This window comes from Pelmatolapia mariae, linkage group LG5 (assembly GCF_036321145.2).
Source record: "Pelmatolapia mariae isolate MD_Pm_ZW linkage group LG5, Pm_UMD_F_2, whole genome shotgun sequence".
NCBI classification, from domain to species: domain Eukaryota; kingdom Metazoa; phylum Chordata; class Actinopteri; order Cichliformes; family Cichlidae; genus Pelmatolapia; species Pelmatolapia mariae.
In genome coordinates, this window is record NC_086231.1 from 4,077,829 (window position 1) to 4,102,997 (window position 25,169).

Genomic DNA, 25,169 nt, shown 5'->3' on the forward strand with positions numbered 1-25,169 from the left:
TAAAATCAAAGACTCAGCGGTCCTGTTGCTCTATTTTCACCTGTTTAGCAGGATTGGGGTAGGCGGAGGTGTGCCCTGGTGCAGGTGAGCCGCAGCGGTCAGTGGAAGAATCCACGAGTTTGTCTGTGAATTTCCCATTACGTCGTAGCGCACTCGGTACTTGCTCGTAAGTTTAAGGGTTTTTTCGCTGTAAAAAGAAGTTTTCTTCCCACGCACAACGGACACTAATGTTTTTGTCACTTTTTATGGAATCAAACTCAAAATAAGGTCAGTACTTCCACGCTTTAAACGCTGCATGCTCATACTCCGCACTCGTTATATTATCCATTGTTGATCTGCACACAGCTGGTGTCACGAACGTGGCACTCGCTTACGTCACTGTCATGAGACATTCTCGCAAAAAAATCACGGTCTTAGTAATGCAGTAACGCAGCATTTCTATGGGAAAGTAACGGTAATATAATTACAGTTTTTGCAATAGTAATCCCTTACTTTACTCGTTACTTGAAAAAAGTAACGAGTAATCGGATTACAGTAACGCGTTACAAGTAACGCGTTACTGCCCATCTCTGGTCTTTACTGTATAATGTAAAGCACTTTGAAGTAACTGTTGTTGTGATTTGGTGCTATATAAAATAAACTCAATTTCATTTAAAAATATTTAGATTAACAGCATTCTGGAAATGACCTACTGCCAACTTACGATACTCGTGAAGAAAAACTACTACAAAACGAAACTCTGCATGTTTAGAAGCATTTCAAATGAAGCTTTGCAGTAGCTGTGGATCAATAAAGAGTTTTAATGCCTGAACCTGTAGCTGTATGCTTTCCAGTGGATCCACAGCTGTGCAGGATCACCATCTACTGATGTAATAAGGTTTTATCTTAGTGTGTAAATGTATAAGAGGTATTATTGACAGTTATAAACAGAAACAGTTTGTTTCCATAAAACTGAACATGCAGCATTTAACAACCTACTACACTGTCACTGTCTCACCCAGGAGGTGCCAGGTGGAACTATTCCAGATGTTGTCAGTTATAGTAATGAGTATAAAAACAAAGAGCTGGACAGAAGAAGAACCAGAAAAACCACCTCAAACTTTTTCTATGTTTTCCAGGTTAGACTGAAGGATGGACGGTACATCAGGCAGTGCGATGGAGGTGGCAGCACTCGGTCGGCCTTTCAGCGTCGGGATGCTGTACGACTGTCGCAGTGAAGCGCTCGTCCCTGGTAAGAATTCACATGTAAAGATTCTTGATGCATCACAAACTTTCATTTTTTAAAGCCAGTCGACTGTAGAATATATATATATATATATATATATATATGTGTGCATCTATATATATATATATATATATATATATATATATATATATATATATGTATATGGGTGGGTTCCCTCTGGGTACTCCGGCTTTCTCCCACCGTCCAAAGACATGCAGCTTGTGGGGATAGGTTAATTGGATAATCAAATTGTCACTAGGTGTGAATGTGAGTGTGAATGGTTGTCTGTCCCTGTGTGTTGGCCCTGCGACAGACTGGCGACCTGTCCAGGGTGTACCCCGCCTCTCGCCCTATGACAGCTGGGATAGGCTCCAGCGCCCCCCGCGACCCTGAAAAAAAGGATAAGCGGAAGCGAATGGATGGATGGATGGATGGATGGATATATATATATATATATATATATATACTGAAAGTGCTGGGTATACAAGTCTGGCCTAAGTCTTCTGTCAGAAAGACGGCAGCAGTCCAGGAGTTGAGTTAATTGTCTTTATTTAAGTTCCACAGAAGAATTGGTTACATCAGAGCTTGCCAGGCTTAATCCAAATGCAGTGCAGCCATACGTGAACTTACAGTTGTAGAAGATACAGTACATGTGACTATGAGCATGGTTTTCTGGAAACAGAAACAGGCAATTCTGTAATTATTAGAGCCAACGATAACTAAGAAACAATCACAACTAGGGATGGGTACCGGTATCCGGTGCCATAATGGCATCGGTTCTGACATAAACGGTAGTAACCAGACCAAAAAGCAGCGCACATTTCGGTGCTTTTTTTTTTCTTGAGATGTCATACACTTTGGATTCTAGCCAATCATTTTACCTTTACAAGGATAGTAGGCGGGCCCAGGTACGTACGTTCTTTTAGAGCAGAGCTACAGATTAAAAATGCCCAAGGCAAAGCGGTCAAAAGTCTTGCTGTACTTCACAGCAAAAGATGCAAACTCAGCAGCCTGCAACAAGTGCTTTAAGCCCCACGCCCCCCGGTACCGCGAGCAAAAAGGAGGAGATCACGTTTAATCGGTTGTAACACGGGGTGAGAAATATAAGTCCAGACATGTGTGGTATCCACAGAAACCTCTGAATCTCAGCTAAAATGTCATATAAACCATTTCTGCAACCACCAAACTCATCGAAAACAAGCCATGATTAAACGAGCAGTTATGTAAATGCGCACAAGTCCGCTAAACAAACAAGGCGAACCAGAAATTCTCCAGACTTCATGTAACCGGCTAAAGATAGCTCTGGAAGATAACCAGCCTATCACCAATCCCAAACACCAAGTTTCACCACACTCTGACCAAAATTCACTGAATGAGCCGCAAAAGAAGACCACAAAAACACACAGCGGCACCAATGCGCTAAGACAGAAATTGGCTTACCGTCCAGATTTCCTCCGTTATTTTTCGCTGGTAGCTGGTAGCCATGTGATTATCAGCAGTTACCACGCCTACCTAGCTGCATCAGAGCCGTTTTCCGTCAACAACCTCCATTTTAGACCCACCTATAGACACGTGACTGGACAGACGTAACATGCAGTAAATTTGGGCCCACGTGGGTTTTGGCATTACAACGTCTGATTGGTTAACGTAACGTGAACGTGGCATCGTTACTGTGACTCTATTGGCTCAAACAATTAAAAAGATGTGTCAATCATGCAAATTGACCAAAAGAAACCAAAGTTACAGCCCCTCAGAGTTTAAAGGGCCAGAGGCCAATTAAGCGCTCCATGGCAGAAAAGGCCCATTACCATGTAAATGTATGGTTAATTCTTCAAAAACGTATTTTTTTTTTTTAAAGAAAAGGATTTTTAGGCATGTTAATAAAATTAATTAATTTCTGCTCTTAAATACCTAAAAAATTCAACTGGCATGGTGTCCAATTGTGTGCCAAAATTGGACATTTTTGTACAACGTCTGGATATTCATGTATTGACAGCGCTGTAATTTTTCACTGTTTCACTTTAAAAACATAAATCTTTGCACAGATGATGTTTATATGTTGTTACGGTTCTTATCATTTTGAAGAAAAAAAGAGACTGCTAAAAATAAAAACATGAGAGGTTTTTGGACAAAGTTTGTGTTCTCCATTCTTTAAGCACCGGTTCGAGCACCGTTTAAGCACCGACACTGTTTCAAAAGTACCGATTTGGCACCGGTATCGGATAAAACCTAAACGATACCCATCCCTAATCACAACACATCATCTACTCAACGCAGCAGTATTTTACAATGTCCACAAGGGGTCACTGTAGACCATAAAGACCATAAGCTGAAGCAGCAGACATGAGCCCAAACAGGTTCCCATCACTCCAGCCTTTCTGCCAGTAAAAGTAGCCACACCCCAAACTCCAGTATCAGATACATGATATAGAATAATTCACCCTACAGTTGTTTTGAAGGGAGACTCTATGCACTGGGACCAAACGTTTTTATAACAGGCCGTAAACATGATTTTAATGCAGTAAAGTTGGACATATGACATATATATATATTTTATATATTATAATACAAGACTCTGTGGGGACTGACTCCCTTTTGGAGCCTTGTGGCACCCAGAGGAACTGTAGTTTTTAACATTTCCAAGTTTCAGCTCCACAGGTTGCCTCGTGGTTTTAACTGAACCCAGTTGTGTTAAAGTGATCTGGACTGTTCCTTTGTCATTCTAATTTTTCATTTTTATTTTTATAATTCTCAAAGACAGTTCAAACTGAGCCTTCAAACAGAATTAAAACCTGCTGTTTGCTTAAAGTTGTTGGATTTTAGCAGATTAGTGTTTGAAGTCCTGTGGAAACAGCCGAGGTTTTATTATTCCTGCTTCTAACTTCTATTTATGCCTTTTTGTAAAAGAAAAAAAAACAACAACACAAAACAAGCTCTAACTAGCTGCTGTAATCAATGTGCAACTAACAGGGCCTAAAGATAACATAAGGATAAGAACATCTTCACTGATCCTCATGAGTAAAGTCAATCACTATTAAAACAAGTTGGCAGCCATGATGCAACACCTGGAAATCATCTCCAACTCTTCGAGCGCTTTTCCATTTGGAGCTACTCAGGTTGGCTTGAGTCGAGTCAGTCTTTACGATTTTATCATTAGCTGGTAATACCTGGTACCAGATACTTTTTAGTACCTACTGCATGTCACTGATTGGCTGATCAGTGACATGCAGTCTTTTGACAGTGGCGTCACTAAATTAGTTATTAGAAAGTTTCCCTCAAGAAAACCCAAACTGCCATTTTTGATATTATTACTGTCATTATCTAAAATACTGAAAACTCAGATGCAGAACCTGAACTCTTCATCTGAAAGAACTCAGCTAATCTGGTTCATCCAGACAGACAAACAAAAGATTTGTGCTTCATTTACTATTTTTATTTCATTTTGGTGAATATCACAAAAAGAGATGAAAAAACAAAACATGAAAAAAATCAACAGCAACAATTTGACAAGTTTGCTCATAGAAAGAGACCGCTCTGTTTATTTATTTCAAAATGTACATTTTTTAAAATCATTTTTTAACATTTATTTTAGGGTGTTTGATTTAATTAATGGTGTCCTGGTAGAAATATTTTCCTTCTTCTTTTGCAGGAATGACTCTGTGGGATTGTGATGACCTGAAGAAAGATGTTGGAGAAAGACCACAGGCCTCTAATGATTTTGAAATTGTTGCATCTGAATCAATTGAGGACAAATCTTCAGCTCTAAATGTTGATGCTTCACTGAAGGCAAGTTTCTTGGGTGGACTGGTTCAGGTTGATGGATCTGCCAAATATCTGAATGATAGTAAATCTTCCAGAAATCAGGCCAGAGTAACACTGAAGTACAAGGCAACCACAAAGATCCAGGAGCTGTCCATGAATCATCTTGGAAGGGACAATGTGAGACATTCATATGTTTTTGATCAAGGCTTAGCAACACATGTAGTCACAGCTATTCTTTATGGAGCACAAGCTTTCTTTGTGTTTGACCGTGAAGTTTCTGAACATGAAGATCATCAAGATGTTCAGGGCAACTTGAAGGTGATCATCAACAAAATTCCCTTACTTTCTATAGAGGGTGAAGGTTCCCTGAAGATGGAAGAGAAGGACAAAGAAAGTGTTGATAAATTCTCCTGCAAATTTTATGGAGACTTCTGTCTTCCAAAACCACCAACAACCTTTAATGATGCAATAAAAGTCTACCAAAGCCTACCAGGATTACTAGGAGACAAAGCTGTACCAATGAAGGTCTGGCTGCTGCCACTGACAGCTTTAGATTCTTCTGCTGCTAAACTCGTCCATGAGATCAGTATAGGATTAGTTCAAGAAGCACAGACAGTCCTGGAGGACTTCAGTGAGCTGGAAATGAGGTGCAATGATGTACTGGGAACCAGCACTGCATGGGAATTCCCACAGATTGGCAAAAAAATTAAAAGTTTTAAAGAAATGTGCTCTGAGTTCAAGCTGGAATTCCAACAAACTTTCGCGAAGAAGCTTCCATCAATCCGAGGAGGAGGAGAAGAGGAAGCTGAACTCGCTGAGATCCTGAAGAAGAGACATTCTTCACCTTTCAACAGCAAAAACCTGAACGAGTGGATGGACTGTAAAGAGAGAGAAATCTACACTTTAATGTTTTTTACCAGGATGATGAAAAACACCAAAATCATCTCGTCTCAAAATGATCTGTACAAGGAAAGTCTCAGTGCAGAGCATGTTGTGTGTTTTGTTTTCACCTCTCTGGGAAAGGATGAACCGTACCTCTCAGCTTTATCAAAATACTTAAAAGGAAAAGCCAACCCAGACCTTCAAGATCCTCACATTCATGATGTAGAGAAGGAACAATGGTACGCCTCAAAAGAAGTAACAGCTGAAATGAGGAGAAAAGCAAAACTCTTCAGTGATTTTGCAGAGGCCAACAAGGAGAACAAGAACATGAAGTTCCTGACAGTGGGTTTAACTAATGAGACACAGGAAGCTTCCAGCATCTACCTTTATGAAGGTGGATTTCCTGTCAGTGAGAACTTTGAGCCTCCTTCAAAGCCTGAAACTGTGACAGCAGCTGACAGAAACCACAACAGTGTGACACTGAAGATTTCTCCACCCAGATTTGGATCAGAGAACATCACCTCCTACTCTGTTGAGTACTGTGTCAGTGGAGAGGATGGATGGCAGCAGAAGACAGAAGCAAAGGCTGAAGAAGTCACAGTGAGAGATCTGAAGCCAAACACAGAGTATGTGTTCAGATGCAGAGCAGTGACCTCAGCAGGTTTCGGACCGGCTAATGTAATCAGTGATGTCATTAAAACCTTACCCTGGTCCTTTGGAAAAATAAACCTCCACGTATAAGCTTAAAAACACTACAAAAGACCAAGGATAAAGGAGGATTAGAACTACCTAACTTCCAGCACTACTTCTTAGCCAACAGGCTTCAGTTTATCTCAGGATGGCTAAAACATACCCTCTTAGATGAACCTTGGCTAGATGTAGAACAAGCACTTTGCAATAATCTAGAGATTTATCTACCATTTATCAGCTCAAACATCCAACGACATGAATGCTTCAAAAGCGTCAACATTAGCTCCTCTCTGACAGCATGGTGGGAGTTTCTGAAGTTGACAGTCTTCATTAATCCCATGCAAACGTACACCTATCTGGAACAACCCTGACATATTACAAAACAATAATATGATAAACTTTTCAGATTGGAGTGGTAAAGGAATCAAATATTTAGAACATATACTAGAAGGAACAGAATTTATTTCATTTGACAGACTAGTTACACAATATGGGATCAACAAGAAAAGATTTTTAGAATATCAACAAATTAAATCCATAGTAAAAAAGAAATTTAAACCTGGTCAAGTTGAACTACAAACACCACCAAGTGTGGTTCAATTTCTTACTCTTAAAAGCCCCAAATTACTTTCCAAAATATACAGAATGCTTTCTAAAACAGGTGAATCAATATCACTTCCTATTGCAAAATGGGAAGCGGATTTATCAGTTAATTTAGACCAAAACTTCTGGTCTCAGATTTGCTTAAAAACCTTTCATTCAATTAGAAATCCCAGTCTTCAATTAATTCAATACAAAATACGACATAGAGTGCACTATACAGGTCATCGGCTGTTCAAGATGGGCTTTACGTCTACCAACAACTGCTCACACTGCCAAACCAACTCACCGGACAATTATATCCACGCTCTTTGGTTCTGTCCACCAGTTCAGAAGTTTTGGCGCGAGATATGTGAAGACTTATCAAAGTGTCTGAAATGTAACATTCCAACTTCCCTTTTAGTGTGTTTGTTGGGCAGCTTAGATAATGTCACTACAGAAAAGAATATAGCCCATATGGTTTTCACTGCACTATGCATAGCCAAGAAAACAGTCCTCATGAACTGGAAAAATAAAAATAATCTTAATTCTAACCAATATAGAAATTATCTATTAGATTACATTAGTCTTGATACAGCCTCTGCCACCACATCAGATCAATTGCTCTGGGCTCCTTTGATCAGCTCCATCTCCTAGTGGAGGTGGGGGGTCATAGTTTGGTCCCACCTTCGCTGTTGTGATTGTTGTGGGGATAGAGAAAGGCTTAGGGCGTCAGGGGGTTCCCCAGGAGCATCTTCCTTGGAGGGCTCAACCCGGGGTAGCGGTCATGGCCAATTAAGGGCTCTGTTGGCTCTTAGGTGACGGTTTCCTCGTGGCTGCGTGCAGCGGGGCTAGGGGAGGGTCTGTGCTGACGGACATGGTTTACTGACCTGGTAGCCTGGCTGCCCCTGGGTGGGTCCGGGTCGGGCGTGGGGTTCTGGGGGTGCTCCGTCTCTGGGCTGGGGCCCTGGCTGGGCCTCGGGGGCTTGGGTCCTGGTTGGTGTGTTGCCAGGGTTGTGGGCGGGTGGGTGTATGGGGGCCCAGCCCTGGCGCAGGGTGCCGCCAGTGTATCGAGCCACCTGGGGGGCTCTTCAACTGGTGGGGGAGGTTGTCACATCTTGCAGGAGCTCTCCTCTCTTCAGGAACTCTCTCTGCTGGAGGGGGAGATACAGGAGAGGTGGAGGAAGATCTCAGCCTGGGCGTCTATTGTCTTGTATAGTCTGGAAGATGAGTGGATGACGGGGTGGGTGCAGTTTTCTCTGTGGTGGGGTCGGGTGGGCTGTCCCGGGCTCTGTGGGGCCGGGCGGCGCTGCTGCACTGGGCCCCGGTCCGGATGGGCCTGGGCCCCCTTTCCCTGGCGGGTTGCAGAGTATGGGGGTGCCTACTGGGGTCAGCGGGGGAGCTGGCCCCAGGGAGGGGACACTTGCCCCTCCCTTCCTTCCCTCCCCATCTCCAGCTGCCTCCCTCTTCCCGCTCCACCACAATCACCCACACATGCAGGGCCTTGGGGTAAAGGTGTGTCACCAGGGTGCAGGGGAGGCATCCCCCCCTCTCTGTCCCCCCAGGACCTTGGGGGTGGGCACGCTACATGGTACCCAAAAGACCATCAGGGTGTACAACCTCACCCCTGGCGCCGTTGCCCACCCCTCAATTTTAAATACACGTAGACATTGAGGGCTATCAGGAGGGGCTATGCGCTTACCTGCTGCTCTCTGGCAGGTAGCTCCATGCCCTCCTGGGTTTTAAATGCACCTTAGAACACACATACATCAACACTACATATGAGCGGGCGGAGGGAGGTTTGGAGTCTTCTCACACCCCCGTTCTCTGTGGCCTGCTGGAGCGGGGGGGGCTAGGAGGAGGAGTTGGCCGTCCGACTGGGGTCTGGAATGTGGGGCCTCCCTGCTGCTGCGGAGTCGGGGCAGTCTGCTTATCTCCACCCCAGGGATGTGCAGACATTGAGCTACATGGTGGAGTATTCAAAAACAGATGATAATGAGGAAGCTCTGCAGTGGAACCAAACAGAGTCAGCAGGTGAAAATGTGATCCTTTCAGGTCTTCAGACAGATACAGAATATGCAGTCAGGGTCAGATGTCATTGTAGTTCAGCTGGAAGAAGCAAAGAAAGCATCACTGTTAAAGTCTACACAACATTTAACCGCCTCGCAGAACTTCTCAGGATTAAAAGTGAAAAGATCAAATCTGATTCCCCCTCAGTTTACAAGCTGCCTCTGACAGAAGAACACATGAACATAGATGGATGCAGGAAGTTTAACTTTGGAGAAGAAACTGAGGGGCAGAATCGTACAATAATAGTTTTTGGAGCGACAGGATCAGGAAAGTCCACTCTGATGGAATGATCAACTACGTTGTTGGTGTAGAGTGGGAGGACAGTTTCAGGTTTAAATTCATTAATGAGGATCAGTCAACATCACAAGCTCACAGTCAGACCTCTGAAGTCACTGTTTACAAAATCAACCACCAGGATGGATTTAAAATCCCGTTCTCTCTGACCATCATTGACACTCCAGGCTTTGGAGATACAAGAGGCATAGAAAGAGACAGAGAGATCACAGAGCAGCTACGTAATCTCTTATCTGCTCAGCACGGTGTCACTGACATTGATGCTGTGTGTTTTGCAGCACCAGCTGCTCAAGTGAGATCCACAACACAGAAATATGTGTTTGATTCAGTGCTCTCAATCTTTGGCAAAGATGTGGCAGAAAACATCAGGATTCTGGTGACATTTGCAGACGGTCAGAGACCTCCAGTTCTTTTTTTTTTTTTTTTTTAAACCTGTCCCGTTTGGTTCTTTTGCCATCAGAATTATTGTCTAAAGGCGAAGAAAGATGCCCAACGGATTTACTTTACCAAATGGACCATCCCAGCCTTGCCGTAATGGTCCATTTGATTCAACTTTTTATTGTTTATTTTATTTTCACTTGTTGAATACGGGACAGACTTGACTGGAGGAGAGAACGTGGAGAAAGAAAGAGGGAAAGAAAAAAAACCTGAGAAGAGGGACGGGGGAAAAAGGGCAAAAAACAAAAACCAACAGAATAAACAGACAAAAAATACATATATCGATCACCTGGATCACCTGTTGAGAAAGAAAAAAGAAAGCAAGCAGAAGAAAACGAGAGTAATAAACAAGATCACAATGATATATGGGAATATGACAGTAAATACTAAATATTAAACATTATTGTGCAGCACGTGAGATCGACAGCGCACAGTGTGCTTTGAGGTAGGAGCCAAAAAGGGTGTAGTTTGTGTGTGTGATCACCCGTGTGTGCACCTGTGAGCATGAACGCGCTTGTTTTTAAAAGGTTCCTTCATGTAACGATCTGCTAGAGGGTGTGGGGGGCCACTGCCCCGACCTCCAGGGCATGAAGCAGGTATGGAGGAGATCAAGACTCCAGACATCCAGAGGCCCCCAGAACACAAGAGACCAAGGAAGACCAACAGAGGGGCAGCCGCGCCACTATCCCAGAAAGAGCTGAGGAGAGTCCCAGATGAGGGGTCACTCATCAGCCGCGGAGCAGAAGCCAGGGGGGGTTGCAGTGACGTGCCCGTGAGCTCCGCCGGCAGCCAGCTGTGCCTGAGTGGCCGAGCCCCGGGCCGTGAGGCCAAGGGCACCCCATCCCCAAAGTGGCCCGAGCGAGCCCCAGGCTCCAGGTCCCAATAAGCAGCCGCCAAGGAGTGAGCCGGTGGGTACCTGGGCGCCCACCCCCGGACACAGAGAACCACCAATGCACCGATGTCTGAGGGCGTCCGCCACCGGCAGGGGAAGTGGTGGGGGGAGATGGGCCTCCAAACCTTGGAGGGCCTGAGATGTCTCCAGAGAGGTGGCGTCTGATACCCAACCTGACATATAGACACAGACAAAAAGGCACACACAGATACAAACATCTATTCCCACCCTCATGCTCTCATATACAATTGCTCAACACTCACCCAACGTGGAGACAGACATAGAGAGACACTGTACACACAATCACACTCCCCAAGCGTACTCTAAGCCCCGAGTCTAGGTACCCTTGCCCCTGGAGGGGGAAACTGCACCCAGACTCAGGTGGTGTAACCCTTTTCCCTGCGGTGGGGAGAAGCAGACCGCCCCGACTCCGCAGCAGCAGGGAGGCCCCATACACCAGACCCCAGTCGGACGGCCAACTCCTCCTCCTAGCCCCCCCGCTCCAGCAGGCCGCAGAGAACGGGGGTGTAGGAAGACTCCAAACCTCCCTCCACCCGCTCATATGTACTGTTGATGTATGTGTGTTCTAAGGTGCATTTAAAACCCAGGAGGGCATGGAGCCACCTGCCAGAGCAGCAGGTAAGCGTATAGCCCCCCGTGATAGCCCTCAATGTCTACGTGTATTTAAAATTGAGAGGTGGGCAGCGACGCCAGGGGTGAGGTGTACACCCTGATGGTGATTGGAATCCGTGTAGCGTGCCCACCACGAGAGACCTCCAGTTCTAAAGACGATCAATGCTGCAGAAGTCCCATGTCCTAAAACAAAAGACAGGCTGCCGGTTCACTTCAAGTTTAATAATTCAGCACTTTTTGCAAACAACAGATCAGCTGAAGGAGACAGAATGAGTGATGATGATGAAGAAGGAGGTTTTGATAAGATGTTTTGGGAGATGGGGACAAAAAGCATGAAGCGTTTTTTGCTGCACTGAGTGTCATAGAAACCAATAGCTTGACAGTGACAAAGGAGGTCCTCAGAGAAAGAAAGCAGCTCGAGATTTCAGTTGAGAATCTGCAGAAGGAGGTGAAACTTGGGTTAGCCAAGCTTGAGGAGATAAAAGAGATGAGTGATAAACTTAAAGAATATGAAGCAGAGATCAGCAGAAATGACAACTCTGAGTTTGAAGTTACTGTCAAAAAACCTGTTCAGTTGGCCATTTCTGGCACTGGAAACTATGTCACCAACTGCCAGCAATGTCATGTCACCTGTCACTATCCCTGTCCCATACCAAAGGATGCAGATAAAATACGCTGTAAGGCAATGGGATCAGATGGATACTGTACTCAGTGTCAAGGCAAATGTGTTTGGAATGTACATTTTAATCAGATGTACAGATGGATGTATAAAGACGTTAAAGAGAAAAGAACAATAAAAGAGTTGAAAGAAAAGTACCAGATAGCCAGAGGGGAGAAGATGATTGTTCAGGGACCGGTGGACAAACTGAAGGCTGAATATAAAAGTTTGCAGGCTGAAGTGATGAAACTAATGGAGAGATCTGAAATGTCTGAACAGACTTAAAGAGACATCACTGAAGCCAAACCCTCTGTCCACTCCAGAGTACATCGACGTGCTTATTGAAGGAGAGAAATATGAGGGCAAACCAGGCTGGAAGAGACGAGTTGAGTCTCTGATGGAGATGAAAGAAAAAGCAAAACTCATGGCTAAAATAGAAAAAGGAGAGAAACCCCTTCACTGAACATTTATGTGATCACAAGGAAGAACAAAGAAAAGGTCGAGACCAGTTTGAACTGAGACGATAAAGATCTGAACTCGAAGACTGACGAAGACAAACGACGCATGTAAAAAACCTCATTTTTACTTTGCTCCCTGATAAGATCTCATTTTAAAACTGATTTGTCTTTAACATAGAAGTGTAATTATATGTTATTGAACTTTACAATGTTCAACTTTTTACTTTTTGTTTTCAGCTTCACCTCGTTTATGTAATATTAACTCTTTTTTTTAATAATTTGAAACATCAGGACATTCAGAATCAGTTCAGTGACTCCTGTTGATGTTAATGGACTTTTTAATGTGTTGATTTGTATTCTTTTATTAAAAAAGTTTGATTTTACTTTTTGTTTCATTTCCTGTAATTTTTCTGGATTTTAGTTGCTTCAATTCAATTTTATTATGTTTCATAAAACACAGTAAATCTTTATCACACATATGAGAGCAGCTGTTTATCGTCTGTGTGAGAAGACGTAGTTTTACTAACTCACAGGTGTCATTTACACATTCACAGCTTCATTTTTATTTACTTCCTGTCCACTGCTGCCAGCCTTTGTTCACAGTTCAAACATTTATTCAAACAGTTTTTAAATTTACACTCAGTAACTCATCACAGTGCTTGTAGTTTGTTCAGCAGCCCAGCAGAGGGCGCTCCCTTCCAGCAGCTTCCTCAGTAATGTCTGACAGTGAGGCAGCATGAAGAACTTCAGCCGTCTGAAACCAGCTCGTCTGAGTGAACTGCAGCTGTTTGTAACAATGTTTGAATGTTTCCACTGAAGCTGTGCTCCTTTAGTCTCTGTGTATTTACTACATTACACATGATTTTATTAGAATCATTGAATCTGGCAGGAGTTCTGAGCTCTGTATTCACACTGAGTTACAGAAAGAGCTGATTTTAATCCTCTGCTGACATTTTAAATCTTTATTCCTCGTTTCAACATCAACATAAACTTTATGATCCTCGAGGGGCAATTTGTTTTGTAGCAGCAGCATAAACACACTGTAACTTCGAAATGACAACACAGGCACGGCTTCTTCAAGACGGGCGCTTCGCTGCATTTATTGAACACCATGAAAACTACAAACATAACACACAAAGGCTTTAAGTGCTTCAGTCTATCAAAAGTGTCACTTGTGTTTTAGCAACAACAACAAAAAAATTACCTCGTGACCGCCTGCCACTTCGGAGGTTCTAGAAGAATACCTTTACAATCCTGTGCATTCTAAATTAAAACATAAAATAATTAGAACACCATACATTACAAATTTTCACAATATTACAATACAGTTATAACAAATGACAAATACCTTGTACAGCTGGTAGACTAACCAGGCCTTTGCAGATAGCTCGCTGAACTCCTTAGCGTGATTATTAAACGTGGGCTTACAGGCTATATTATCACGCCCAAACCTCGCGATAATAGCGGTGTAACAAAACTTGTTCTTTGTGACAAGATAAACATGTCTCCTATACAAGATAAACACACCTTTACAATATTGTCCACAGAAATATACAAGCAAGAACATTTTAACTGCTGGAACTATCTATCAAAGTTCTTTATACATAAGCCACTTTTGTGACACATACACCCAAAAACACAAATCCCATAATAGAATTTGTGCCTAATTCTAATCAGCCAGGGTTTCGGGTGAGCTCATTGTGAAACCTGGCCCCACCCTATCATGTGATTTCCTGAGGTCAGATGGCCCAGGATGTGAGTGGGCGTTAACGCCTTAACGCCCACTCACATCCTGGCTGATTAGGTCCCACACCCACTTTCACACCTTGGCGCATGTGATTAGAGGATCACCAGGGGGTCCTTTGTCCCTCCTTGGGGGGATACTCCCACTGGGTTTAAATCTGGGACTCTCGGCCATTTGACCTTAGAACTGAAGAAGCTTCTCGGATGAGAGGTGAAACGTCTTCAAGCAACTCAAAGAAGTCCAGACGCTTTTCTTTGCAAACTCCTTTGACTGTCTCATGTTTAGCATTTAGGTTCCAGGTGTTATATTCACTCTGTCTATCAGTGTCGAGTCTGCATCCTTGTGTAGTGTTCTTGTTTCCTGTTTTATTGTGAAGGTCTGCGTCTCTTGTGAGTGTGTTCAGTTTTACCTCTTGTCTCGTCTTGTTGATTACTCCCAGCTGTGTCCCCCACCTGTGTGTAATCTCCCTGTGTTTCTCTGTGTCTATTTAAGTCGCGTCTTCTGTCATTGTAGTTGCTGGTCCGTCTGTGTATCCACCGTGCTCCTTCTCTGTGTTCTCCCTGCTGTCCGTCGTCATTCTCCGCTGCTCATCCTCCTTCATGTTCATGTCCTGGTTTGTGTTCACTAGTTTAGTTGTTCTCAGTTTAGATAGCTTTCTGTTCCGTTTGCCGTTTGCCCATTTTTATTTTGTGTTTAATAAACCACCCTCACACCTTTACAAGTGCCTGCGTTTGGATCCTCCTTTATTTCTTCCACACGGCTCATCTCACTCGCTGTGACAGTACGGACCAGCCACTAATGGATCCAGCAGCATTCACCCCTCCCAAGGAGCTCCAGGAGGTCATAATGGATGCAGCCTCCAGGTTAGTCAACCTATGGCTGGAGCATGAGGGAGAGGGATTTCTCAGCTCTGTGGAAACCAAGCTTCCGCGGCTGATTTCCGGTTATCCCTGGCTATTGGACTCACTGCACCCACTCGTACAAAACTTCATTCTTCACGAACTACAAATTCACCCCCCCGCCGTTACCGCTCGCCCACTCGCTTCAATAGAGGACGCGCAGTCCGAACTGCCGGACGAGGAGTTACCCGGCCTGTCGGAACCGTCTCCACGGAGGAAGCGACGTTCACGTCATCGGCGCGGCACCCCACAGCCAGATGTCGGGACATGTATGCAACCGGCAGTGGTGAGTAAGAGGGACACTGTTTCTGTTTTGGCAGATACAAGGACTGTTTATTCCGGGGTCATTTTTTGTGTGTCTTCTGAAGACGATAGTAGCTTCTCTGTTTCATCCATTTCCATTGCTTCAAAAACTGCCTTTTCTGAGCCCACATTCTCTGTTAATGACTGTGTTCACGCTGTTGTTTCCATGCCTGGAGTAGCTGAGCCTAGCACTACGAACGTAGGGAATTTAAGTGTCAGGGAAGCTTTTTTGTCTCCGTCAGTCCCTTCAGGGAAAGCAATAAACCTTTCTGAAACAGGTTTTTCCGGCCATATTGTCCCATCCTCGCTTTCACCCCAGTCAAACATCAGGTCTGTAAAGCTGCCCTCAGTTCAGTCAGCAGCCTAGCTGCCCTCAGTTCAGTCAGCAGCCCAGCTGCCCTCAGTGTCATGATTAGCGGAGCGGACTCAGGCGCAGACCACAAGTTCCTTCAAACCAAAAGTGAATTTATTTACAGTGTTCTCCACAGTGAAGTATATACACACAACGGTGTCTGGGGAAAAGGGGCCGGGGTTCCAGGGTCCGGGAGTGAAAGGGGCAGGAGTCCAGGGAGGGGAGATTTCCATGCAGCTCTCGCAAACACACACAGCTCCTCTTCTTTCCTCTACCACTCTTGCTCACGCTCAGTCACAGTGCACAGGGAAACGGGTCCGGGGAGAATGCTGATGGCTCAACGATCCAGCGACGAGTAGAGCAGGTTCGCCATCTTAAGTAGGACTCTAATTCTCGTAATCAGTTGCAGGCGTGCTGATCATCCCCAGGTGCGTGGGCCAGGGACGGGAGCCCATTCTGAGCTCCATCCCGGCAGGAGAAAGAGAGAGTGGGAGAGAACGAGAAAGAAAGAGAGAGCAGAGGCGAGAGAGGAGGATAAACAAAACAAAACAAAACATAGCGCCTGACTAATGTCAGCAGGCGAGGTGCGGGGACCATGACAGTACCCCCCCCCCCAATGGGAGCCTCCCGGCGACCACCAGGCTTGTCCGGATGAAGGCGGTGGAACTCCCGGAGCATGGTCTTGTCCAGAATGACTGCTCGCGGGACCCAGGAGCGTTCCTCCACGCCATAGCCTTCCCAGTCCACCAGGTACTGACAGCCACGCCCCCGGCACCATTAGTCCTTGATCCGAGTGATGGAGTAAGCTGGCAACCCATCCACGAGCCGGGCGGGTGGAGGGGGCCTGGAAGGAGGGTACAGAGGACTGGACCAGACAGGTTTGATTTGTGAAACATGGAAGACATCATGGATTTTCATATTGCGAGGGAGTTTTAACTTCGCAGAGACAGGGTTGACCAGGGCAGAGATTTCAAAAGGGCCGATGAAGTTGGGTGTAAGTTTCTTGGATTCAGTCCTGATGGGAACAAAGCGGGTAGAGAGCCATACCTTCTGGCTGACAGAGTATTCGGGTGCTGGGGTCCGGTGCCGGTCTGCGATGCGTTTGTTGTTCTCCTTCGTGCGTAGTAGGGCCACTTGAGTGGCCCGCCAAACCCGTCGGCACCTGCGTAGATGAGCCTGGACGGAGGGGACAGAGTGCTCACCTTCCACAGCAGGAAAAAGAGGAGGCTGATATCCCAAGGAAACTTCGAATGGAGACCAACCGGTGGCAGAGGCAGTCAGGCTGTTATGGGCGTACTCGATCCATGGCAACTCCTCGCTCCAGATGGTTTGATTGGTGGAGGCGACACAGCGCAGGGCGGTCTCCAGTTCCTGGTTGGCCCACTCGGACTTGCCGTTGCTCTGAGGATGATAGCCCGAGGATAGACTGACCTTTGCTCCCAGAGAGTTGCAGAACTCTTTCCAGACCCGAGAAGTGAATTGAGGCCCTCTGTCGGACACAATGTCTTCCGGGATCCCATGCAGGCGGAAGATGTGAGTGGCTAGCAGGCGTGCGGTCTCTAGAGCTGTGGGAAGCTTAGGCAGAGCAATGAAATGAGCCGCTTTAGAGAAACGGTCGATTATGGTGAGAATGACGGTGTTACCTGCAGAAGGAGGTAGCCCGGTGATGAAGTCCAGTGCTATGTGAGACCATGGTCTGGTAGGAGTGGATAACGGATGGAGCTGACCCGCCGGGGGTTGGTTCAGTGGTTTGTTTCGGGCACAGACAGTACAGGCGGTGATGCATTCCCGAGTAGCTTGGGTGAGTGAGGGCCACCAGAAGTACCGCTGGAGAAACTTGACAGTGCGATGGATACCTGGATGGCATGAGAACAGGGCTGTGTGAGCCCACTGCAGAACCTGGGATCTGACGAAGCGCGGAACATAGAGTCTGTGGGTGGGTCCCCCTTCCGGATCCGGTTCGGCTTCCTGAGACGCCCGGATAGCCGCCTCGATCTCCCAGGGGATGGCCCAGATAGTACAGGTCGCTGGCAGGATGGGATCCGGATCTGCCTTTTCTTCAGCGGCAGAGAACTGACGGGAGAGGGCGTCCGGCTTGACGTTCCGGGAGCCGGGTCTGTAGGTGATTGAGAAGTGGAAACGGGTGAAAAACAGGGCCCATCTGGCCTGTCGAGCATTGAGATGCTTCGCCGTTTGAAGGTAGGCCAGGTTTTTGTGATCGGTCCAGACCACGAAGGGTTGGGTGGTGCCCTCCAACCAGTGCCGCCATTCTTCCAGGGCGAGCTTAATCGCCAGCAGCTCCCGGTCGCCCACATCGTAGTTACGTTCTGCAGGGGTGAGACGACGGGAAAAAAGGCACAGGGGTGCAGCTTACCCTCCTTCTGTTGGGAAAGAACAGCCCCCACCCCTGAGTCAGATGCGTCGACCTCTACCATGAACTGAAGAGTGGTGTCAGGCTGGACCAAGATGGGCGCTGAGGCAAACCGCCTCTTGAGCTCCTGAAAGGCTGATTGGGCGGCGTCACTCCACTGAAAAGCAAGCTTGGGAGAGGTTAACTGGGTTAATGGTAAGGCAATCCTGCTGAAGTCCCGTATGAATCTCCTGTAGAAATTGGCGAAGCCTAGAAAGCATTGCAACTGGCGACGGTTGTTTGGCTCGGGCCAGTTCACCACAGCCTTGACTTTCACAGGGTCGGGTCGGAGATCTCCTCGCTCGATTATGTACCCAAGGAAGGCAACAGTGGGCACATGAAACTCACATTTCTCGCTTTTGACGAACAGCCAGTTCTCCAGAAGGTGTTGCAGTACCAGCCGGACCTGGGTTTCGTGCTCAGCCTGGGAAGAGGAGAAGATCAGAATGTCGTCTAGGTAGACAAACACAAATCGTTTAATAAAGTCTCTTAGAACATCGTTGACCAGAGCCTGGAATATTGCAGGTGCGTTAGTGAGGCCGAACAGCATGACCAGATACTCGAAATGTCCGAGGTGGGTATTGAACGCTGTCTTCCATTCATCGCCGTCCCGAATCCGAACCAGGTGGTAAGCGTTTCTTAAGTCCAGCTTGCTGAATATGGTGGCACCTTGGAGAAGTTCAAAAGCAGAGGTGAGCAGAGGCAGTGGGTATTTATTCTTGACCGTAATGTTATTGAGTCCCCGATAGTCAATACAGGGTCGGAGGGTCTTATCCTTCTTCTCCACAAAGAAGAAACCCGCTGCGACTGGTGAGGAAGAGGCACGGATGATGCCAGCAGCGAGGGAGTCAGTTATGTATTTCTCCATAGCCTCCCGTTCTGGCAGCGAGAGGCTGTAGAGGCGGCTGGTCGGTAAAGGAGGTCCCGGCAGCAGGTCTATGGCGCAGTCATAGGGCCGATGGGGTGGCAGCGACTGGGCTCGGTCCTTCCGAAACACCTCAGCAAGATCGTGGTAAACAGACGGCACATTAGCTAAGTTGGAAGATGGTGGTGACTCTGGGCCGGTGACCAATGTGCTAGGAGGTGAGGTGAGCCTCCTTTCTGCCAATTAATAGTGGGATTGTGTTGCTGGAGCCAGGGCGTCTGGGTGGAGTGAAAAACAAAAAAGCTAATCTCCTCTGAATGATTGCCAGACAGTGTGAGGGTGAGCGGTTCAGTGATGTGTGTGATGTCGGGGAGGCGCTGCCCAGACAAAGCCGTGATGCGTAAGGCATGAGGCAGTGGCTCCACAGTTATACAGAGTTGTCTTGCTAGTTCGGAGTCAATGAAATTTTGTTCTGCTCCCGAATCAATGAGCACAAAAAGTGAATGACACTCGGAGTGGACCAGAAGTTTAGCCGGTAGGGCTAGACGTGGAGGAGATTTATCCTGATTTAAACCGCCCACCAGTACTCCTACCATTACTGGCGGGCGCGGCCTTTTGCTCGCGATGGGCAGGAGGCGATCATGTGTCCCTTGTTACCGCAATAAAGGCACTCACCTGCCGTGATGCGTCGCTGGCGTTCCGCAGCAGTGAGGTGGGAGCTGCCAATTTGCATTTGTTGTACCTCTCCGTCGGCGCCCTCTGGTGTCCGGGAGGACCGGTAATCGGCCGAGGCCTCCGCCCTTCGTTGCTCCGCGGCCTGTTTGTGGCTAAATTTAAACACAGTCTTAAATTTAGCCACAAACACCTCAAAAGAAATCCCAGGGTCTGAGTTTACCACCTGGGCCCATTTCAAAGCACGATCTCTTAGCATCTATATAAAGAAAGCAATCTTCGCCCCATCATTGTTATGGAAGCGCCGCTGTTTGCGGAAAATCAATGAGCACTGGGCCAGAAAATCAGAGCACTTTTCCGACTCACCCGTAAAGGGTTCAGGCGAAGGCAGAGGACCGTCAGAGGATGGAGTGGCTGCCGATGGGGGGCTTGCTGTGGCCGCCACGAGTGTTCCCTGCGGGGCAGGGTGAGCTGGCTGGGGATTCCCCAGCTGTACGCCCCCTGGTGTGGTCAAACGGGAAACAGCTTGGGTTAGTGCGGCAATCTCACCTCGCAGCTGGTGTAACATTTGTTCGTGGCGGGTCAGCGCCGCTTCTTGGGCAGCCAGTGCCTGTCCGATGGTATTCTGGTCTGCAGAGTCCATGTTGTGGCTGGATCGTTCTGTCACAATTAGCGGAGCGGACTCAGGCGCAGACCACAAGTTCCTTCAAACCAAAAGTGAATTTATTTACAGTGTTCTCCACAGTGAAATATATATACACAACGGTGTCTGGGGAAAAGGGGCCGGGGTTCCAGGGTCCGGGAGTGAAAGGGGCAGGAGTCCAGGGAGGGGAGATTTCCATGCAGCTCTCGCAAACACACACAGCTCCTCTTCTTTCCTCTACCACTCTTGCTCACGCTCAGTCACAGTGCACAGGGAAACGGGTCCAGGGAGAATGCTGATGGCTCAACGATCCAGCGACGAGTAGAGCAGGTTCACCATCTTAAGTAGGACTCTAATTCTCATAATCAGTGGCAGGCGTGCTGATCATCCCCAGGTGCGTGGGACAGGGGCGGGAGCCCATTCTGAACTCCGCCCTGGCAGGAGAAAGAGAGAGTGGGAGAGAACGAGAAAGAAAGAGAGAGCAGAGGCAAGAGAGGAGGATAAACAAAACAAAACAAAACATAGCGCCTGACTAATGTCAGTAGGCGAGGTGTGGGGACCATGACACTCAGTTCAGTCAGCAGCCCGTCTGCCCTCAGTTCAGTCAGCAGCCCAGCTGCCCTCAGTTCAGTCAGCCACTCCACCACCTATTACGCTTCCACTACAATTGGCTCCGCTACCTATAGCTCAGTTGCCACTAGTTCAGCAGCCTACCCACTCATTCATTCAGTCACCATCCTCACCGCCTCATTACAAGCAGGCAACACACTTCATAAAAACATCTGCTGGTTCTCTTAAGCTGGCCATCTCAGAGACAGTTGCTCCCTCTAGGGCCTCCCCAGAGGCTGGGTGTCAGTCACCAGCCAACTCTGGACCCCTAGAGGTCAAGACGCATGCGCCAGCAGCTCACCCGGAGAACTCACCAGAACAGTCTCGGTTCTCAGCACCCCCTGAGAGTTCAAGTAAGTACACCCGTCCGCCTCCGCCTCCGCTGAATGTATTGGGGAACACTTTCAGCCCTCCGAGGACTGCATCCCACTGTTGCTGCCTGAGTCAAGCCACTGTGCTGCTCAGCCCCAGCCAGTGTCCACACTGCCAGAGGTCTCCGTACCTGCTGCTTCAGTGTCTGTCTCCACTGGAGGGCCCGAGGAGCCCGTTGAGAGGAGGTATTTTACTGTTATTTTATCATTGCAAGGCCGCACATGCTTACAAGACACTTACATCATGTTATTTTATGATCCTTTATTTAGTTATATCTTTTGTTAACCTTTAAGTAGTGTGTATTGGCAATAATTACTCATTACTTCATTTACTTATCATCATTAATTGTTACTTCATTAGAGAATTTCTTTAGGCTGTCGGCCTTATGTTACAACTTGTATTACAGGTATTGTCATGATTCCGTATTAACATTTTCTATTACAGGTGCAGTGATAATCCTTTTTTATATACATGCATTGTATTTTTGTGCTTGCCAATGAGGGGGCTTGGTCAACCAGTGGAGGGTCGGAAGCTTTGTTCAGCGCGAGGTCCAAACAATCTATTGTGTTAAGGATCTTGAGCTATAGAAAGAACACGCTTACAAAACACATATACCATGTTATTCATCATTATCCTTTATTCATTTATATTCTTTTTATTAAACTTTGAATAGTGGCATTTGATTAGAACATTTATTCAACATATTACATGTATGGTTTCAGTTAGGTTATTGCACACATGCAGAGTTGGCCTCTGTCCTTATAGACAGAGTGAAGGCTGAGGTCGAGGCACACACGCACACACACAAGCAGTAGTTAAACTCATGTTGAGGGGAGAGTTCAAATATTTAAATAATATTTTGCAAGGCCTTGTAGCTGTTTGATTATGCTTGCAGGAGAGACGGTTTGTTCCAGGGGATAAGCGGAGTTAGAAGATTACCGGGAAGGATCTGGCCTCGGGAAGAAGAAGATGTTCTTTTAATGTGTTAAAAGTTGTCAACATTGATTGTATTGTACCTACTTTACGCATGAGGGGGCGTTCTAATACCCTGATTTTCATAAAACTATTGTTGTGTGGTTTTCGGCGAGAGATCTTATGCTGTCTGCGTGCAGTGTTCATCTCCCACACGTGTGTTCATTAAAATCATCGTTTAACTTGACCCGGCCGGACCAGTGTTGTTATTTTGGTTTTCCTCTTGTATCCATCCCCAATATTTTGAACCCAGCCAGCATCCTGCCTCGTCGGCTGGAGGACCTGAGGAGCCCGTCCAGCCTCAGGTCTCGTCAGCTGGGGGTTCGGGAGTACCCAGCCAGCCTCAAGTCTCGTCAGCTGGGGGTTCGGGAGAACCTAGCCAGCCTCAAGTCATCAGCTGGAGGGCCCGAGGAGCCCGTCCGGCCTCAAGCCAAGTCTGCTGGAGGGCCCGAGGAGCCTGTCCGGCCTCAAGCCACGTCTGCTGGAGGGCCCGAGTCGCCCGTCCGGCCTCAAGCAAAGTCAGCTGGTGGGTCCGAGGAGCCCACCCGGCACCACGCCTCGTCTGCTGGGGGTCCTGGAGGACCCAGCCAGCACATCCTCATGTAAGCTGACGGTCCAGGGAAGTCTGTTCAGCCGTCACCTGCTGAACCATCCCCTGCGACTTCTACACCGTCACCTGCAGCGTCCCCGCCTGCAGCGTCCTCGCCTGCAGCGTCCCCGCCTGCTGCGTCCACATCGTCGCCTGCAGCATCACCGCCTGCAGCATCACCGCCTGCAGCATCACCACTGTCTGGTTCCGCAGCCGTCCCGCTGTCGTCAGGTTCCGCAGCCATCAGGTTCCGCAGCCGTCAGGTTCCGCAGCCGTCAGGTTCTGCAGCCGCCACGCTGCCGTCCGGTTCAGTCTCTGTGTCTTCATCCACGCCTGGTCCAGCCTCTGTGTCTTCTTCCACGCCTGGTCCAGCCTCTGTGACTTCATCCACGCCTGGTCCAGCCACTGTGTCTTCTTCCACGCCTGGTCCAGCCTCTGTGTCTTCTTCCACGCCTGGTCCACCCTCTGTGTCTTCATCCACGCCTGGTCTATACTATGATTTTGCAGACAGTCTATGTTTTTGCACAACTAGCACAATGTGACAGAAATACTATGATTTGGCACAAGTACTATGATTTAGTACAAATACTCTTATTGGCACAAATACTATGTTTCAGTACAAATACTACGATTTGGCAAAAATACTGGGTTTTAGCACAACTACTGAGATTTGGGTGAAATACTAATTTAGAAGAAATACTATGATTTTGTACAAATACTACTATGTTTTGGTTCGAATACTATGATTTGCAAAAAATACTATGATTTGGCACAAGTACCATGATTTAGTACAAATACTACGAATTGGCAGAAATATTGTGACTTAGTAGTAATACTTTAAGATAACAGATATACTGTTATTTTGCAGACATAGTATGTTTTTGCACATATACTACGATTTTGCTCAAATACTATGAAATTGCAGTAATACTATGATTTTGAAGGAATACCATGATTAGGCAGAAATACTATGCCTTAGTAGTAATACTATGACATAACAGATATACTGTGATTTAACAGATAATATGTTTTTGCACCAATACTACGATTTCGCTCAAATACTACAAAATTGCAGTAATACTATGATTTTGAAGAAATACTATGATTAGGTAGAAATACTATGCCTTAGTAGTAGTACTATAATATAACAGATATACTGTGATTTAGCAGACATAGTATGTTTTTGCACAAATACTACGATTTTGCTCAAATACTATGAAATTGCAGTAATACTATGATTTTGAAGGAATACTATTGGTAGAAATACTATGCGTTAGTAGTAATACTATAACATAACAGATATGCTGTGATTTTGCAGACATAGTATGTTTTTGGACAAATACTACGATTTTGCTCAAATACTATGAAACTGCAGTAATACTATGATTTTGAAGGAATACTATGATTTGGTAGAAATACTACGCCTTAGTACTAATACTATAACATAGCAGTTATAATGTGATTTTGCAGACATAGTATGTTTTTGCACAAATACCACGATTTCGCTCAAATACTATGAAATTGCAGTAATACTATGATTTTGAAGGAATAATATGATTTCGTAGAAATACTATGCCTTAGTAGTAATACCATAACACAACAAATATACTATGATTTTGCAGACATGCTATGTTTTTGCACAAATACTAAAAATTGGCAGAAATACTATATTTGGGCAGAAATACTATGATTTGCTATAAATACTATGATTTGGCACATATACTATAATCAGCAGATATAGTGTAACATAACAAAAATTCTACGACTTAGTAGTAATACTATAACATAAGAGAAATTTTAATTGGACAAAAATAACATGATTTGGCACAAATATCATGATTTGGGCAAAAAAATACCATGATTTGGCACAAATACGATGATATGGCAGAAATACTATGATTTGGGATAAATACTATGATTTGGCAGATACACTATATTCAGCAAATATACTATAACATAACACACATTCCTCCACTTAGTAGTAATACTATAACATAAAATAAATATTATGGTTTTGCCCCAAAACCATGATTTGGCACAAACACCATGATTTTTCAAAAATACTATGATTTAGCAGAAATACTATGATTGAGCAGAAGTACTAAGATGTACTAGAAGTACTTTGATTTAGCACAAATACTATTATGGAGGAGTAATA

The 25,169-nt window shown here is 45.9% G+C and overlaps 1 protein-coding gene across 1 annotated transcript; it reads left to right on the forward strand.

The window, feature by feature from the left end:
- The first annotated feature begins 1,131 nt into the window (after positions 1 to 1,131).
- On the forward strand, positions 1,132 to 16,238 carry LOC135933067 (cytolytic toxin-alpha-like). The gene is made up of 6 exons (XM_065470952.1): positions 1,132 to 1,231; positions 4,875 to 6,530; positions 9,781 to 9,894; positions 14,818 to 14,938; positions 15,108 to 15,493; positions 16,174 to 16,238. Exons 1-6 carry the CDS (start codon positions 1,132 to 1,134, stop codon positions 16,236 to 16,238), a joined length of 2,442 nt encoding a protein of 813 aa, XP_065327024.1.
- The last annotated feature ends 8,931 nt before the right edge of the window (positions 16,239 to 25,169 follow it).